This window comes from Dromiciops gliroides, chromosome 6 (assembly GCF_019393635.1).
Source record: "Dromiciops gliroides isolate mDroGli1 chromosome 6, mDroGli1.pri, whole genome shotgun sequence".
In the NCBI taxonomy this organism is placed as follows: domain Eukaryota; kingdom Metazoa; phylum Chordata; class Mammalia; order Microbiotheria; family Microbiotheriidae; genus Dromiciops; species Dromiciops gliroides.
Window position 1 is genome coordinate 151,584,582 of NC_057866.1, and position 16,296 is coordinate 151,600,877.

General features: G+C 38.4%; 1 protein-coding gene across 1 annotated transcript in view; it reads right to left on the reverse strand.

The window, feature by feature from the left end:
• Positions 1-16,296, reverse strand: part of SLC7A11 (solute carrier family 7 member 11) — a 106,547-nt gene that overhangs the window by 26,294 nt on the left and 63,957 nt on the right. Inside the window, exon 7 of the mRNA XM_043969716.1 lies at positions 1,954-2,077. Within this exon, the coding sequence (XP_043825651.1) occupies positions 1,954-2,077 (124 nt within the window). The remainder of the gene's footprint in view (positions 1-1,953; positions 2,078-16,296) is intronic.

Sequence of the window (16,296 nt, forward strand, 5' to 3'; positions counted from 1 at the left end):
CCACTGCGCCACCCAGCTGCCCCCAGTTTTACTACTTCTTAAACTTAGACTCTAAAGACACAAGAACATGTCTACAGAAAACTTACTCATTCTGCTCATCCAAAATTATATACCAAGTCCCATGGAAATTAGACAAAAGATAAACAAATATACACACACACACAAATGGTATATATACACACATACACATATATACATATATATATATACACATACACATATTTCTATATCTCTATCTAAACTTTTTTTTACATTACTCCCTCAAAATATGAACCATAGCATACTTTCCTCAGTGGTATGAATGAATGAATGAATGAATGAAGCAAGAATTAATTCAGCACTTACTTTGTGCACAACACTATGCTATGTGCTGGGGATACAAATATACACAAAGATTAAAAATATCTAGCATTGATTGATTGACTCTGACACAGATTATACCTTATTATCTTAGTCCATACTAGGACATAAAAAATGTTGACAACCTTTAAATGTTAAGATCATACTGCTGACTTGAAATGAGTAAAATACATATATAATTTGAGTTATTTGATATGACTAGCTGCAGGGTGCAAAATCATTCTTAGTGCATTAAACTGCTGCATGTGACCAAAAGAGATTAGGCAGCTTATTCTTAGTAAGTGATGCTGGCTGGGTAGGTACTCAGAAGGTAGTACTGCCTATTTAAAAAGCAAAATCAGCCAGAGCTGGGGGTTTACAAACTAATCTCTGTCTCTCCATTGCCAAAGGATAGGGACTAGATATGTGATTTCATTGATATAAGAACCTCTCAGGTAAGGAAAAGGCTTCTACTGATGTAGGTTGGACTTTATTTTCAACTTGTAATTTTAGAGAGTGGCCTGGAACACTGAGAAATCAAATGATTTGCCCAGGGTTACACAGTCATTATATATTCAAAGGCAGGAACTGTACCCAGCTGTGCCTAGTTTGTGTTTGTGTCTCTGTCTCTCCCTCCCTTCCTTCCATCCTCTCTGTCTCTGTCTCTCTGTCTCCTATACCAAGCTGAATTTCATTGCTTTGGGATTCCAACTAAATGGTTTGTTTTCTTCCTTCTTCTATAAGTAAATGGTTACTTTTAAAAAATAGCACCAGTATAATTTTTTATAGACCATGAGGTTAATATCTATAAGAAGTCTTTCCTAATCCCTTTTAATTTCCCAATTTCCTCTCTTGATTATCTCCAGCTTATCCTACTTTTATCTTGTTTGTACTTGGTTGACTATGTACCTTCAGATTGCTTCAGGAGGCAAGGACTGGTTCACATTTTTGTAAAATATACATCATTTAACACAGTGCCTGTTACAGAGTAGACCTGTTAATAAACACTTATTGACTGACTGTTTCTGAGGACAGTCAACAACGGTTACATCTACAATTTGGTCAACTCCAAAATCCTTAAAAAGAACTTCAGGAAAAAGTTAGGACACTTAGTTACAGATCCCATTAGCATTCAATGATCCCAGTTTAAAATTAATTTAAATGTCAAGGATACATTATCATTTGGATTCAATTACTGTCCATATAGTCTGAGTCCCCCAGTGGTAAGCCTCATTAAAAAAACAATATTCCCCCTCCAAACATCTCCAACACCGAAACTCTTCCAAGTTCCACATGGGGGCCTATTTTAGCTATTTAAAAAAACCCTAATGTAGAAAATGCATTAAACGATCATAAAAATAGCACTTGTTTTATAGAATTCTAGCTATATAAATTAAATGGGATATGGCAAGGAAAGATGCTATAAAAATGAAGTTGTTTATTTTAACATACTTCCATAAAAGCTGATGTCCAGGATCTTTTTCACTTCCTTCCTTGCCCAGACTCCTATATTCATAGACTTTCGACAACTTTCTGCCAGAGGAAACCATCATCAAATTGCATCAGCTCCATAACCCATTTTTCACATTTGCATTTTCCCTGACTTAGACTCACCACTGCCACAGCACTAGAGAGCAGCAACTCCTCAGCACTGATGGTAGTAAAGTAGGCCACATTCGTGAGGACATAGCCAACGGTGACTATGATCATTGATATACATATTGCAAGAGGAACGTTTCTGAAATATAGAAAACAGTTATTTGTTAGCCATCTGTTACTTGTCATTCACTTCCCCCAACCAAGGCAGGTAATTGTCTCCTTCAGAAGGATTATGGGTAAAAAGTAACTCCTTCTTTATTTTATTTTCTTCCAGAATGAAAGGTCCATTTCTTGGCTTATAAACATGCATTAGGAAGAGGTACCATATGTTCAAACCTAAGTTCAACCTTGTAAAGTAACCCCACACACACACACACACACACACACACACACACACCTCTCAAAATTAGAATTAGCTTAAACAGTACTGAAAACTCTTGAACCTTGACTGCTATAGAAGCTGATAATGGTTTCAAAGCTCCATTAGTGTACAATTCCTTTCCACACCAGGAATGTACACCTCACCTATTTTAGAAGGGTGATGCCAGTGTATCATTAAAAACAAGTGACAATATGCCCTACATATTTAAAGAAACATTTTTTGTGGTACTGACTGAAAAGAGGAGAAAAGGGGAAGAAAAAAGCAGCATCAACATAGTTATAAAATAATTTATAATATAGCTGACACCAATTTTGTTCACAAGTAGAACATCCCAGAAGAATTCCCAGTGATGTCTACATCCCCACTGTGAGTTTAGTAGATCCAAGGTCCCAAGGTCTCAAGGTCCTAGGTAAGTTATGAAGCTACAGCTAAGAATCCCATTCATTCACAGGTAGCCAGCTGTTAAATGCAGAGGCTGGCTAGTGCTAACCTAATGTAGCATCAAGATGTACACAGAACACAAGCAAAGCTGTATCTTCATTCAATATGCTGAAAAAGCCAGGAAGCTGCTGACCCTTGTAATTTGATGCCATGTTCTCTGTATACATTCCTCGCTTAACATAATCACCTCCTCAGACTTTTTTTTTTTCCAGTTGACAAAACTTGGACCTTTATCTCTCTGCACAAAGGCTGCCTGTTTTGTAACCATGGTGCTTATCAACCCCAAAGAAACCTTGATACTGTTGGATGCTTCTAATGAAGACCTCAGTATAATTTCCTCCAAGATGAAAATTCAGTTCCAGACAAGAAGAAAAGATTGTGTGCTTGGCCACTGACCTGCAGAACCTCCCTGGGTTTAGCACACAGAATCGCTGCCCATTATGTTGAGCAGTAATCATATTCCCCTTTGACAGTATCAAGATTAAAACAAAACAATACAAACAAACAAAAACAAGCTAGTCGGCAGTGACTGTTCATTATACAATTGAAGCCTAGAGCCATAATTGGGGTAGGTAAACTAGTGCTTTGTTCTAGGGTATCAAAATTTAGAGAGTTCTGACAAGATAATAGCAAAGCAGGATTAAAACATCATGGTGTCTTGGTATACTTTCTCTCTGATGATGCTTATCATAGAAGCTCCTTCCTAGTCTTACCCCACCCTTCCCCACATAGTATGGTGGTGGCCATAATAAAACCAGTCTACTGGTATCTCTTTCTCTCTCCTCGACACGTAGGGATACTTGCAGTGACCATAAGGAACTGATCATTTCAACTCTCTGAGAATAGGGCTTCTTAAACTTTTTTCTGCTCACAACCCCTTTTCTCCCAAGAAATTTTTATGTGACCTCGGGTATATAGGTATGTAAAACAGGTATACATAACCTTTTATTGTTGCTAAATTTTTGTGACCACCCCCACATTGTTACACAACCCTATATGGGGGGCATGACCCACAGTGTAAGAAGCTTTGTCCTAGAAGACAAAACTTCTCATGACCCCCCCAAATCTTGAACCTTGACTGAAACATTGGCCTCCAGATTCTGAATCTCCTAATATGAAAATAGTCAATGATGCCCTCTCACAGCTTGAACAGATTTCTGTGGATATTTTCATACCACTTCATGTACTGCTGCTTGCATGATTGCCAAACATCACATGTAAATAGAGGAAAGCACTGGCTCAACAAAGGGGTGTCAGCTCTGATTTCCCTTCAATACATATAGAAAATAAGAAAAGTAAGGTAGGTGTAATACAGTTAACCATCCAACCAACCAGCCAATGAATCAATCAATGAGCACGAATTCAATGCCTACTTGTGTCAAAGCCCTGGGTATATAAAAAAAGTCCCAGGCCTCAAGAAGTTTACATTTTAAAAGGAAAAATCACCCAACATGTAAATAAATGGGTTTATGTTAGTTTATATGTGTATATATATATATATATATATATATATATATATATAGAGAGAGAGAGAGAGAGAGAGAGAGAGAGAGAGAGAGAGAGAGAGAGTAGATGGAAAGTGATTTAAAAGGGGAAGGTTCTAGAACGTGGAAGAACAAGGAAAGATCTCCAGGAAGCCACTCAGTGAGCAACATAAACCTTTGTTACCAATGATCCTTTTCCTAGGTGTTCTTTTAGTCTTTTCTGCTTAGTCATTGTCTAAGTAAGTGGCCCTGCATTCAAGTTGTACCACTGCCACTTACTTAGACAATGATCTTTACTTCTTTGGGCCTCAGTTTCATATTTACATTTATCTGTAAATTGAGGGGTTGGACTAGATAATCTCTAAGGTTCCACCAGCTTTATGAATCTATGTCTATAGCTCTTGATCATAAGTTGTTTCCATTTGAATCAGGTGGAAAACAGATATAGAAAAGGTCCACTTTCTACCTTGATGTTAACAGTCAACACACTGGAATATAATTTTAAGCACAGCAGTTTAATTAATTAAAAGAGTTTAATACTTAATATGGCTTACCTCTGCATTTCAGGACTCAAATGGGCAAGAACAGATGGGCTAGCCCATAAAATCTTGCACCAAAGGGAATGATTAGCACAGGTTAACAACTTTAGATTAAAGGAAAATAGCTAGTGATAATAGAGGGAAATAATAAACAGTCAGGGCAACTTAGAATATCTAGGAATCTTTTTTTCCTTTCGTTCTTGCTTTCAGCTTACCTTCTATAAAGGTTTTATTGTCTGTATTTGTTGATATTTACACTAAGTGATTAATTTTATCTAATGAACAATTAGAAGAGAGTGAGGAGCTAGTGCATTACAGGAATTGCGAACAGACTTTGCAAAACACAGAGATAGGAGTGAAGGGGGAGTCAATTTCCCACCTATGGGTTAACGCAATGTGACATCTCAGCCCAATAGCCCATGAGACTTTTAGGTGCCCAGACTTGCCACAAAACACAGCAGAGTTGGTGTTCTCTGGGCTGTGTATGTCCATCTCAGAGGATAGCAGAAGCTGCTATCTGAGAACAGTTTTTCATTCTGAGCCATGAAAACCCCAGAAAACCCAGCTCGGTTCTCAGTTCTGCCACAGCTCAGGAGACTCCTTGAAGGTCAGACTAACAAGAGGTCTTTATGAGATTTGTACAAGCTTATGGGGAAGTGCTGCCAACCCAAACCCTTTTTAATCTGCAGAAAATCAGCCAATACTTTGCCACAAACCAAAGCTTCCATCCAAGGCACTAGAATCTAGAGCTCAAGCCAAGAACCAACACAGTGAATCTTCCAGGCCAAACTAGAATTAGTGTAGCTTTACCCAATGCATTTATAGTGACAGATCTATAATAAGTAAATACATATATGTATGTATGTGAAGCACATTCGGATCAATGAGTTCTACTGGGTTAAAACAAAGGTTTCCCTCTGTATTTCAAGAATCAAATAGGCAAGAACAGATGGGCCAACCCATAGAATCTTGAATCTGGGGAATGGCTAGCACAGGATATCAAGTCAAGATTAAAAGTAAATATGGCAGGGGCAGCTAGGTGGCACAGTGGATAAAGCACCGACCCTGGATTCAGGAGTACCTGAGTTCAAATCCGGCCTCAGACACTTGACACTTACTAGCTGTGTGACCCTGGGCAAGTCACTTAACCCCCATTGCCCCACAAAAAAAAAAAAAAGTAAATATGGCAGGGGCAGCTAGGTGGCACAATGGATAAACCACTGGCCCTGGATTCAGGAGGACCTGAGTTCAAATCCGGACTCAAACACTTGGTATTTCCTAGCTATGTGACCCTGGGAAAGTCACTTAACCCTCACTGCCCGGCAAAAACAAAAACAAAAACAAAAGTAAAGATAGCAGACCCAGGATGTGGATAATGGGCAGAACCTGCAAATGGGCCTATAATCAAATAGTATTAAGAAAAAGGGCTAGGATTTAGCGTGCCACTTATTGGGTAAGTTATAGTGAGTATTTCTTTGGTATAAGGGGTAGACTGGTTGGCAACTTAGATACCTTCCAATTCTCAGATTCTATAACTATAATTCTGTGGTTCAGGATTGCCTTTGGGAAAAGTTGTTTTAATGCCTCCACTCTTCTCGAGGGAAACAAAGGGGCATCCTTTTTCTTTTTTTTTAATGAACCAATGGTAATGTTCCATGACTGGGAGTCACAGAAAATCTCTGAATAAATCCAAACAAAGATGAGAATTACAAAAGGTCAATGGAGAGGCGCACGGTAAGCATGAACAGTCTGCAGTCAGCAGATGGGCTGATCCCATGGCGAAAATGAGGGATAACTGACGGATAGCTTACATGATCCATGGGTAGCCATGCTATGTCAAGAAAAGACAAGGAAAGTCTCCAGCAATTTGTAGATTTATGGGAGGATATGGATGGGTTGTGATTTGCATTGTTGGAGAGAGTACCCACATGTACATACTGATGAGATCACAGATTCAATGGAATGCTTGGGTATCATCATCATTAAATTTGGAGGGAGGAGTAGGTAGTATCATTCAAACAGTAAGTATTTATTGTTTGTATTTACTAATGTTCCAGGCACTGTGCCAAGGATACAAATACAAAGGATGAAATCATCCCTTCCTCAGTGAGCTTACTTTTTTTTTTTTTTGGGTGGGGCAATGAGGGTTAAGTTATTTGCCCAGGGTCACACAGCTAATAAGTGTCAAGTGTCTGAGGCCAGATTTGAACTCAGGTTCTCCTGAATCCAGAGCTGGTGCTTTATCCACTGTGCCACCTAGCTGCCCTGAGCTTACATTCTAATAATGGAATAAGAACCATTTTCAGAAACAGAAAGACTGGAATTCAAGTCCCAAATTTTGATATATAGTAGATGGATGATCCTAAATATGTACATCACTTGGTCTCTTGGTGTCCCTGGCAACTCTGTAGAAGAGGGAATTTTTGTGTCATGGCCATCTTTCAGAATCTGGTGAAACGTCTGGAACCCCCCCCTTTTTTTTGTTTTGGTGTGGCAATTGGGGGTGACTTGCCCAGGGTCACACAGCTAGTAAGTGTTAAGTGTTTGAGGCCGGACTTGAACTCAGGTCCTCCTGACTCCAGGGCCGGTGCTCTATCCACTGGGGCACCTAACTGCCCTGGACCCCTCTTAAAATAATGGTTGTACATGCTTAAAATAAAATACAGATGAAATTTAAAGAAAACCAATTATATTGACATACAATTATCAAAATATATTTTTCTTCAAATTTCATGGTCTCCAAATTAAGAATTCCCAAGATAGGACTATAAATTACTGTGTAGTTATAGATTTGTCTTGGCAGAGGGAGTTGTTTCCTACTGGACCTCACCCCCCCCCCCCGTAATAAATCAGTCATCATCCGTAAATAAATATTGCTTTGTTAGGAAGGAAGGAAGGAAGGAAGGAAGGAAGGAAGGAAGGAAGGAAGGGAGGGAGGGAGGGAGGAAGGAAGGAAAGAAGGAAAGAAGGAAGGGAGGAAGGAAGGAAGGGAGGGAGGGAGGGAGGGAGAGAGAGAGGGAGAGAGAGAGGGAGAGAGAGAGAGAAAGAAAGAAAGCCTTAAAGAGACAAAGCCAGAAGGACAAGGTTGTTGAGAGGAACAAAACAAAGGACAGGAGGAATGCATTTAATCAAGTTTGTTATGAACCCTCCAAGGTCCATGGTTCACAGTCCAGCTTCAGAACAAGGTTTAGGGCCAAGGAAGGGCATAATGCTGTGACCGACCTGTTCTCACTGACGTGTACATTGTGGCCCCAGTTGAATTCCAGGGTCAAGCTCCTGCCCTTTATTTCTGAGTGTTCCATGACAAGGCCATAAGACTTTTGCCTGAAATTTCAGTTACCCTGAAAATTTATCTGGCATTACTAATCGCCACAGAGGGAAAATTCTACAAAGAAAGAGAGAGATGCAAAAAAAAAAAAATGAACAGACACTGATGAGAAGATGAAAAAATGAATGAAGGACATAGAGAAAGACACAGAAATTCACAATAGGTGAAAGGAAAGCAGATACCAGGAAATGAAAATACAAGAAAATGCCAAGCCCAGACTCAGTGTATATGGACTGCTAAGTCATCCCAAATGTGTTTCAATGATCTGATCATTTCTAATACTTCACCCATTGCTCAAACCTTTCAGTGGAAAGGCTGAGTCGTTATCAATTTTAAAATGAGCAGAAAGACATCTGCTTTTATCCCACATTAGAGTAAATGAGTGTAAAGTACACAAGAAGAAAACCTTAGCCTTTGTAATAATATATTCCTAGCACAATTTCTATGGGCAGGTTACATTTGCTTCCATTTCAAATAAAACGCCCAAAAAATAAAACAACACAAAAAATTACAGTTCCTGCAATTCATTTTTTCTTACTTTCAGAAGCTTGTAAAAGCTCTCCTTCATCCAAACTGTTCTTAATGTATTACGACTATCTACAATTACCATGGAAAATCAATTTCCAAAGGTTATCTCCCATGCATATCATATCCATGGGTTACATCCAGAGATACTTCCCCAGCATGATGAGATTTTGGAGGAAGCCTTTCATGAAGAAGCTAAAGGTAAATGTGTATGCTTTAGTATTTCAAGGATCCACGATTGCCTTGTTGGCAACAGGAGTATTTCCTCCAATAAAGCAGCCTGTAACTCTTCCCACAATAATAATGTGCTTTGTTTCAAGCCTTTATAAGACTTGAAAATATATATATATATATAGATAGATATAGATATAGATAGATAGATAGATAGATAGATAGATAGATAGATAGATAGATAGATAGATAGATAGATAGATAGATATAGTAGCTGATATCTTCTCACTCACCTTTCTGGGGGCAAAAATGCTATAAGTGATAGTTTTCAGTCTTTTAGAATCTTCCATTCTTTGTGATATCTTGAAAAAAGGGTCCCTAAGGGCCTTTTAGGTTAGTCAAGCCATCAGCATGGATTTCTTCTTGTTTTAAGGTTAGGCCCTACCACTTTTATCAATGCCATCTTTTTAAGATATTTTGACATTTTGAGTGATTGGGGTACAAATATAGTGGTTATACTCTCAATAATGTGCAATTTTAAAAATTAGATTTTTACATGACCTTTTTATGGCTTTTTTGCAAAAATGCTTTTCTTTCTGTTTTGTTTAGTTACAATTTGTCCGAATGATACTCTATTTGACAAATCAGGAGAGCACAATCTTATGGCCCTATGCAATGTACATACCTCCTCCCCATGCCCACTTCTTGTCTAGACCAAAGCTTCTTAAACTGTGGGTTGTAATACCATATGGGGTCATGTAACTGAATAGGGGAAAATTTAGCAGCATATGTTTGAATTGTATACCTGTTTTATATATCTATATACTCAGGGTCGCAGAAAAAGGGGTCGAGAGTAGAAAAAGGTTAAGAAGCCTAGATCTCCTTTTTGCTCAGCTTTGTTCCCATCCCTCACTGATATCTGAATGGTCTATCTAGCATATGAAATCCATGGAGGATGTTTCCTTTATCTCAGAGTATAACAAAAGAGCTTATTTTATTCTACTCAATTCAGCAAACATTTAAGGGCCTACCATATGCGATGTATGGATATGATAGACAGCTATAAAATGTTAATAATAATTTATCACATTGATATAGCACGTTAGAGTATATGAAGTACTTCTCTCACAAAAGCTGTGTTACTTGTTTCTTTTTTTTTTTTTTTTGCTTTTTGTTTTCAATTGAGGCCTGAGATTTCCCTGGCATGGAGAAATCCTGATGTAGAAGCACTGGGGCAAATAAAAAATGTACCTATAAACTATTGTCCTTGAGAGTTGCCCAGTGCACTGTGAGTGTGACTTGTTCATAGTCACACAGCCAACAGGGGCAGAACCCAGATCATATCAGGATTTCCCCATGCCAGGGGAATCTCAGTTCCAGATTAAAACAAAAACAAAAACACTTGCACTATTTGCTTGATATGGCTTCTGTGAGGAAAAATATTTTGTACACTCTAAAGAACTATATTAATGTGAGTAATTCTTATTAATAGTCTGTGGCTATCCATCATAGTGTCTTGCATATGGTAGGTCTTAAGGTAATGCACATTTTTATCCCCAAGACATGGAATTTATCATCTCCAAATTTCTACCTTCTGAAATCTTCAAATCCCAACTTGAGTATGAGTTTGGGTCCTGCTTATTTCATGAAGACTTTCCAGTTTCCCCACTCCCAGGGCTTTTCATAATCAGATTCTCACATATAAATCTAGCCATTTTTCCTAGTACAACATGGTACTTCCAGTGGAAAGGGAGACCCGAGTAATCAAGATAGTTGAGTCCAACCACAAGGCTACCTTGTATTATGCTTCCCCCACTACCACCAGTTTTTTTAAAAGTACCTGAAAAAAAACATGTGCAATTTGAATTTGAATTTTGGTAAATAAAATCATATATACTGCTGAAAGGGACTATTTAAGGAACTCCAATGATTAACACTTGTTTTCTCTTAGCAAGATTTTTATGACAAAAACTATATACTACATATGGAACTGTTTAAGACACTTTGGAAAGATAGGGTTGTCTAAATAAATACCAGGCATACTGATTATAAGTAATCCTTATGGATTCTAATTGCTCCTACTTACTCTTAGAAGAGAAAAAAAAACTAAATCAGCCTTCTATTTCCTTAGAGCCTTTTAAAATGTCTTCAAACACTAAGCCTCATAAGATTTCCTCTCTCAATTATATTTCCCAAATATCCTCTTTTTGCCTTTCATATGTGAAGAGGTGAAAGCTTAAGGAAAGAGCTTTTTGAAAAGCAAGCACTTATGTTTTCATAAATCCTTTTGCCACCTGTAACTTGACACAGGGAGGCCTTCTCAAGTCTTTGACATTACTGATCTCCTTTTCCTTTTATCAACCTACTTCTTTTCCAGGACATCCCTCATAAGAGACCAAGCAATAAAAGCCAGGGAGGCAAGGGAGCCATGCTATGACTTGGGATTGCTCTAAAACAAACAAACAAACAAACAAAATAGCCCCTTTCCTGGGCAGATAAAGAAACTCAGAAAACTTATCAAGTTCAAGTCCCTTCGAGCCAAAAGCAATTACCAGTGATGGCTCTCCTTTTCTGCTTTCTCTTCCCTAGCCATGGGACACATCTGTGCAAACCTCCCCAAAGAAGACTTAAAATAAATAGAAAGAGGCAGTCGAGAGGAGGAAAGGGAGAGTTAAGTAAATTTTGCATGGGGTGGGTTGGGGAGGAAGAAAAAGAAATGTTTTATTCCACCATATCCTCATGTGAATTCTGAATTATTGAATCTCGGAGAGCACCTGATTTATGAACAGGGTAACACTGCCCCCAGCCAAAATCATTTTTAATAAAAAGCAAGAAAGCTTCTGAAGTTCATCTCAGATTTAATATCAAACACAGCAGCCACATATGAACATTTCCCCATAAAGCATGGAAACAGCACGGCATAAGCGGCTGGCGGCCACCAGCGGGGAGCTCCAAGGTACAAACAAACAAGGATGTCAGAGCCATGGAACAAATTCAGCCCCACGAACTCTTGAGGTACCAGCCAATGGAGACGGAACACAGTAGGACATTAATGTCATCACCAGGAACGAGGAGAGGGAGCGGAGGAGGCTCATTTATACAATAAATACATCATAGCATCCAGCTCAACACGCTTCCCCTGCTCCTTGCACCCAAAGGGCTTGGCTATTTTGTTAGAATATTTGGCTGAGATAGAAACAGGTGTGAAGATGGGGCTTATGAATGATATGGCATTGGGAACTCTGAGATGAAGAACGTCCCTCCACCAATGCAGGTTGCTGCCTCCTCTCTGCAACAACAGGCTTAGGCAGTTGTCTAGGAAAGAGGTATCCAACATGGGTTTGCGACACTCCCCAGGGCATTCCAAACCAGATTAGAATGTAATTGAGAAATATTTAACAAAAGAAATAAAAGTACAATAAAACACAGATAATGTTAATACGTAGTTTTCTAAGTCAGTATAACTACAAGGGATGGTTTAATGGTCCTTCTTTCTATTTGATTTTTTTTACAACACTGGCAGAGATCACTGACAATGGGCTTGTCCAGTCACACACATCAGAGACAGAACTTTCCTAATCTTGAGGCTAGCTGTTGTCCAGATGTACCTAAGTTTTTGTGATCCTATGGACCATAGCATGTTCATACTGCCCATGGAGCTGGCAAGGATCCTAGGGAGGTCTGCCATTTCCTTCACCAGTAGATTAAAGCAAAGAGAAATTAATTGACTTGCCCAGGACTTGAAGCCAGAAAGGTCACATTTGAACTCAGGTCTTCCTGACTCCAGGCCCAGTGCTCTAACCACTACTCCATGCCAGATTGAAAAAAGGGATAAATTCTAATTTTGTAGTGATTTGTCTTGGGTAAACTAAAGATATGTGACATTGTGATCTAATGTAGGGATTTTAAAAAAGTTAAAGAAATGATATAATATGGCATTTTTGATTTTTTAAGTGAATTGCTAAACAATCAGCCACTTCATGAAGATCATAACAAGGGCAAATGACCTCCTTTGTAATTCTGTGTTGTTGTTGTTTTATATGTTTAAAATTATTATTCTGAGAAGCTATGTATAGGTTCTACAAGACTGCAAAATGCAGGGGTCCTTCACACACACACACACACACACACACACACACACACACACAGATGAAGATTTTGGAATCCATAGAAATGTGGGTTAGATGTGGCTTTGAATTCATATGAATTCCCTCTATGAACCTCAGTTTCCTCAGCTGTAAAATGGGGATTATACTTCCTGCATTCCCTACATCAGAGGGTTATAAGGAAAATAAAATGAGATAACTGATATAAAATGTTTTACAAACTTTAAAGCACAGTATGTAAGTATTAGCTCTTTTAAATATATATATATTATATATATATATATATTTCTTTTAAATATATATATATATATTTCATTGAGAAAAAGAACTATATGTTATTTCAGCTTTGTATACTCATACTCCCCTGCATGTAGTAGTAAACACTAAATGCCTGCTGAATTTCACACTGTGTGGTATTTCATTCTTGTGAGTCTGATATTACAAGTAGAAAATCAAGAGAAGATTTAAGGAACTCAAGTACTGATCTGGGTGGCCAAGTTAGAATACATGGTCTCCAGTTCTCTGTGTACACAAAATACACACATGTCCAAAAGTTAAACACTCCTAACAATCATTGCCATCTCTTTCAAGGCTTACTTAAGCTATATGTCTCTCCACAAACATTTTTAGGAAGAATGGCTTAGCATATTTATAATCCATTTATAAATAAGCAAGGATTTTTTTCAGACTTGTAAGAACCAATAAATAAATATAAATAAATGATTCTCCACTAAATACATAATAATTAATTTCTTTGACATTTATTTCCTAACAGGAGAGTTTTCACAATGACAAGGATCATCAAGGAGCGATTTGCTGTTGTGCATTAGCAGTGATATTTCAGCAGGCATTGAAATGATACTATTCAAGGATGAATGGAGCAGCTACTTGTAACAAGAAGCGCCATGGAAACCAAAATATCATTTACCAACAAAAGGTACCCTATTGCTGTCATTTATTATTTTTTTAGAGTGGGATATAAAGACGGTGGCTAGGAGGGAAGAAGAGAAAATAGCAGTGGCAGGTGCCTGGAGGGACTTTAATTAGTTAAGCATTTTTAAAACTTGGAAAGATTAAAAAATGAATCAGAGCATCTCAACAGTATTGTATTACAATAAAGGAACTGATCTTGGATATAAATAGCTCTATCCCAGAGTCTAGAATTTGTTAGAATCATTGAAGCAAATGGGTTTGGCAGATAGGCCGATGGCTGCAGCTCCTAAGGATGCAGATAATTCTAATGTGATGCTAGAAACTCCAAATGAGCAAACTTAAGACTCTGCATGTCCTAGGGCATCCTGGCCTATTCCAGCATCTTTATGAAAGGCACACTTTCACTGACCTTGCAGGAAAACCAGGGACTGGCACCTGAATGTTGTTTTCAGGTCAATTCAAAATCGCCAGCTTCTCCACAAAAGTTGTGGAATAGGGTGTTCTTATTAAGAGGAGCAGCTGATATTTCTATTAGCTTCCAAAGCACTTTCCTGTGCTTTTATCTCAGTTGTTCCTCACTGCAACCCAAGGAAGGTGGTCAGAGCAGGTATGACTAGCCTCTTTTCATAGAGGATGAAATGTAGCATCAGAGAGGTTATACTACTTGACTAAGGTTGAATAGCTAACAAGGAACAGAATTGTGACTCGGACCCAGGTTTTAGCACCCCAGGATTCATTGTTCTTTCCATCATGCCACATTCCCCTTTTGAGATTCTCATCTATTTGATGGCTATGCATTGATAATTTAAATAAATTGTAAGATATTAAAATAAACTATAAGCACATTAGAGAGGAAGCCTTACATAGTAGATAAAGGACCAACCCTAGAGACAAGGTGACCTGGGTTCATGTTGTCAATCTACACTGGAGGAAAGAAAGGTAAAATCACAGGTCAGGACCAAATATAATCACATTCTGTGTAACAGGAACTATCTTTTATGATTTCAAAGTCACTTTGGGATTTTGTTATGTATTAAGTCAGAGAAGAGTGCAACTGCTTTTATGTTTAGGCCTAGCACTGTATTTTTGAACCTAGAAAGCTCTGAGTATTGAATTGAACAGAAACTTCCTAGAATATGTAGACTTCCTATAAATGTAGACAGATGGAAGAGACTGTGAGAAGCTTCTCCTGTTGGTCTGGGGTAACAAATCCCTTATACCATTGGACTTGCTAAATGTTTAGATTCTGAATCAACAATAGTTCATCCTGAACTATTGGGGATTTGCAGTATAGGAAATATTGCTAACTCTGATGGATAATTCCCAATTACAAAAGAATGAAAAATTCGCAAACCTATAACCCACGTTAGTTATAAAACTTTGGATCTAAAGGGACCTTGAAGGGATCTCAATTTTCTGCATCTCAGATGCAGAAACTGTGGCTCAGAGAAGTAAAATAACTTGCCCAAAGGTCACGCAGTTATTAAATGTGGAAAGTAAAGGGAGAACTAGGGCTATTTCCTTTTTGTCTCTGAATCCCCAGGGCTTCACAGAGTTCCTGGTAAATAATAGGCTCTTAATAAATACTTGTTGAATTGAACTGTATTGAATTCAAAGCATTGTTATGATCTCAAGGTTTTATTTCCTCTTTTTTTTCCCCCAGGAGAGCATAGCATCATGGTAAACAACACAGCTCTGCTTTCAGGGTTATGTGCTTGGTTCACTTGGCTAAAATTACTAGCTGGCAATCTGGACTTCAGCCATATTTAAAGGGAAGAAATGGGATTAGCTGGTTAGGAGAAACACTAGAATATAATAGCAGGGTTACCTGGTGTCACTTGGTGCACCTCGGACAACAGGAGGCAAACAGGAAGCAATCAAAATGAAACTATGTGAGCCCAGGTAGGGGATTTATCATCAGTTGCCCCATGGGCATTCAAACTACAAAACACCCAGGACATTGGGAAGGCTTGCCTTTTAGAGACAGGAAACTCCAGCTGATTCTATATACACATTTCTATCACCAATGGCCTATTTCCCAACTCCCCTACTCTAAAGGGGAGTCCTTCTCTTCATTTGGTGACTTGTCATATCACCACTGGCTCAGAGAGTACAGATTCTAGACTGTCTATGCTCTGGCCTTTCTCTCTCAACATTTGCTATCTGATCCCCTTCCCTTGGCAAGAATACTTGAAAGTGGGGGCAGCTAGGTGATGCAGTGGATAAAACACTGGCCCTGGATTCAGGAGGACCTGAGTTCAAATCCAGATTCAGATACTTGACACTTACTAGCTGCGTGACTCTGGCCAAGTCATTCATTCCCGCCAAAAAAACAAAAAACAAAAAACTTGAAATTTCATGGAAATGGAAGAAAAAAATTAACATATACATTTCAAAACACCTCTAACCTCCATTTCACAAAATCTCAGTTGGCTCTGACTCACAGTTT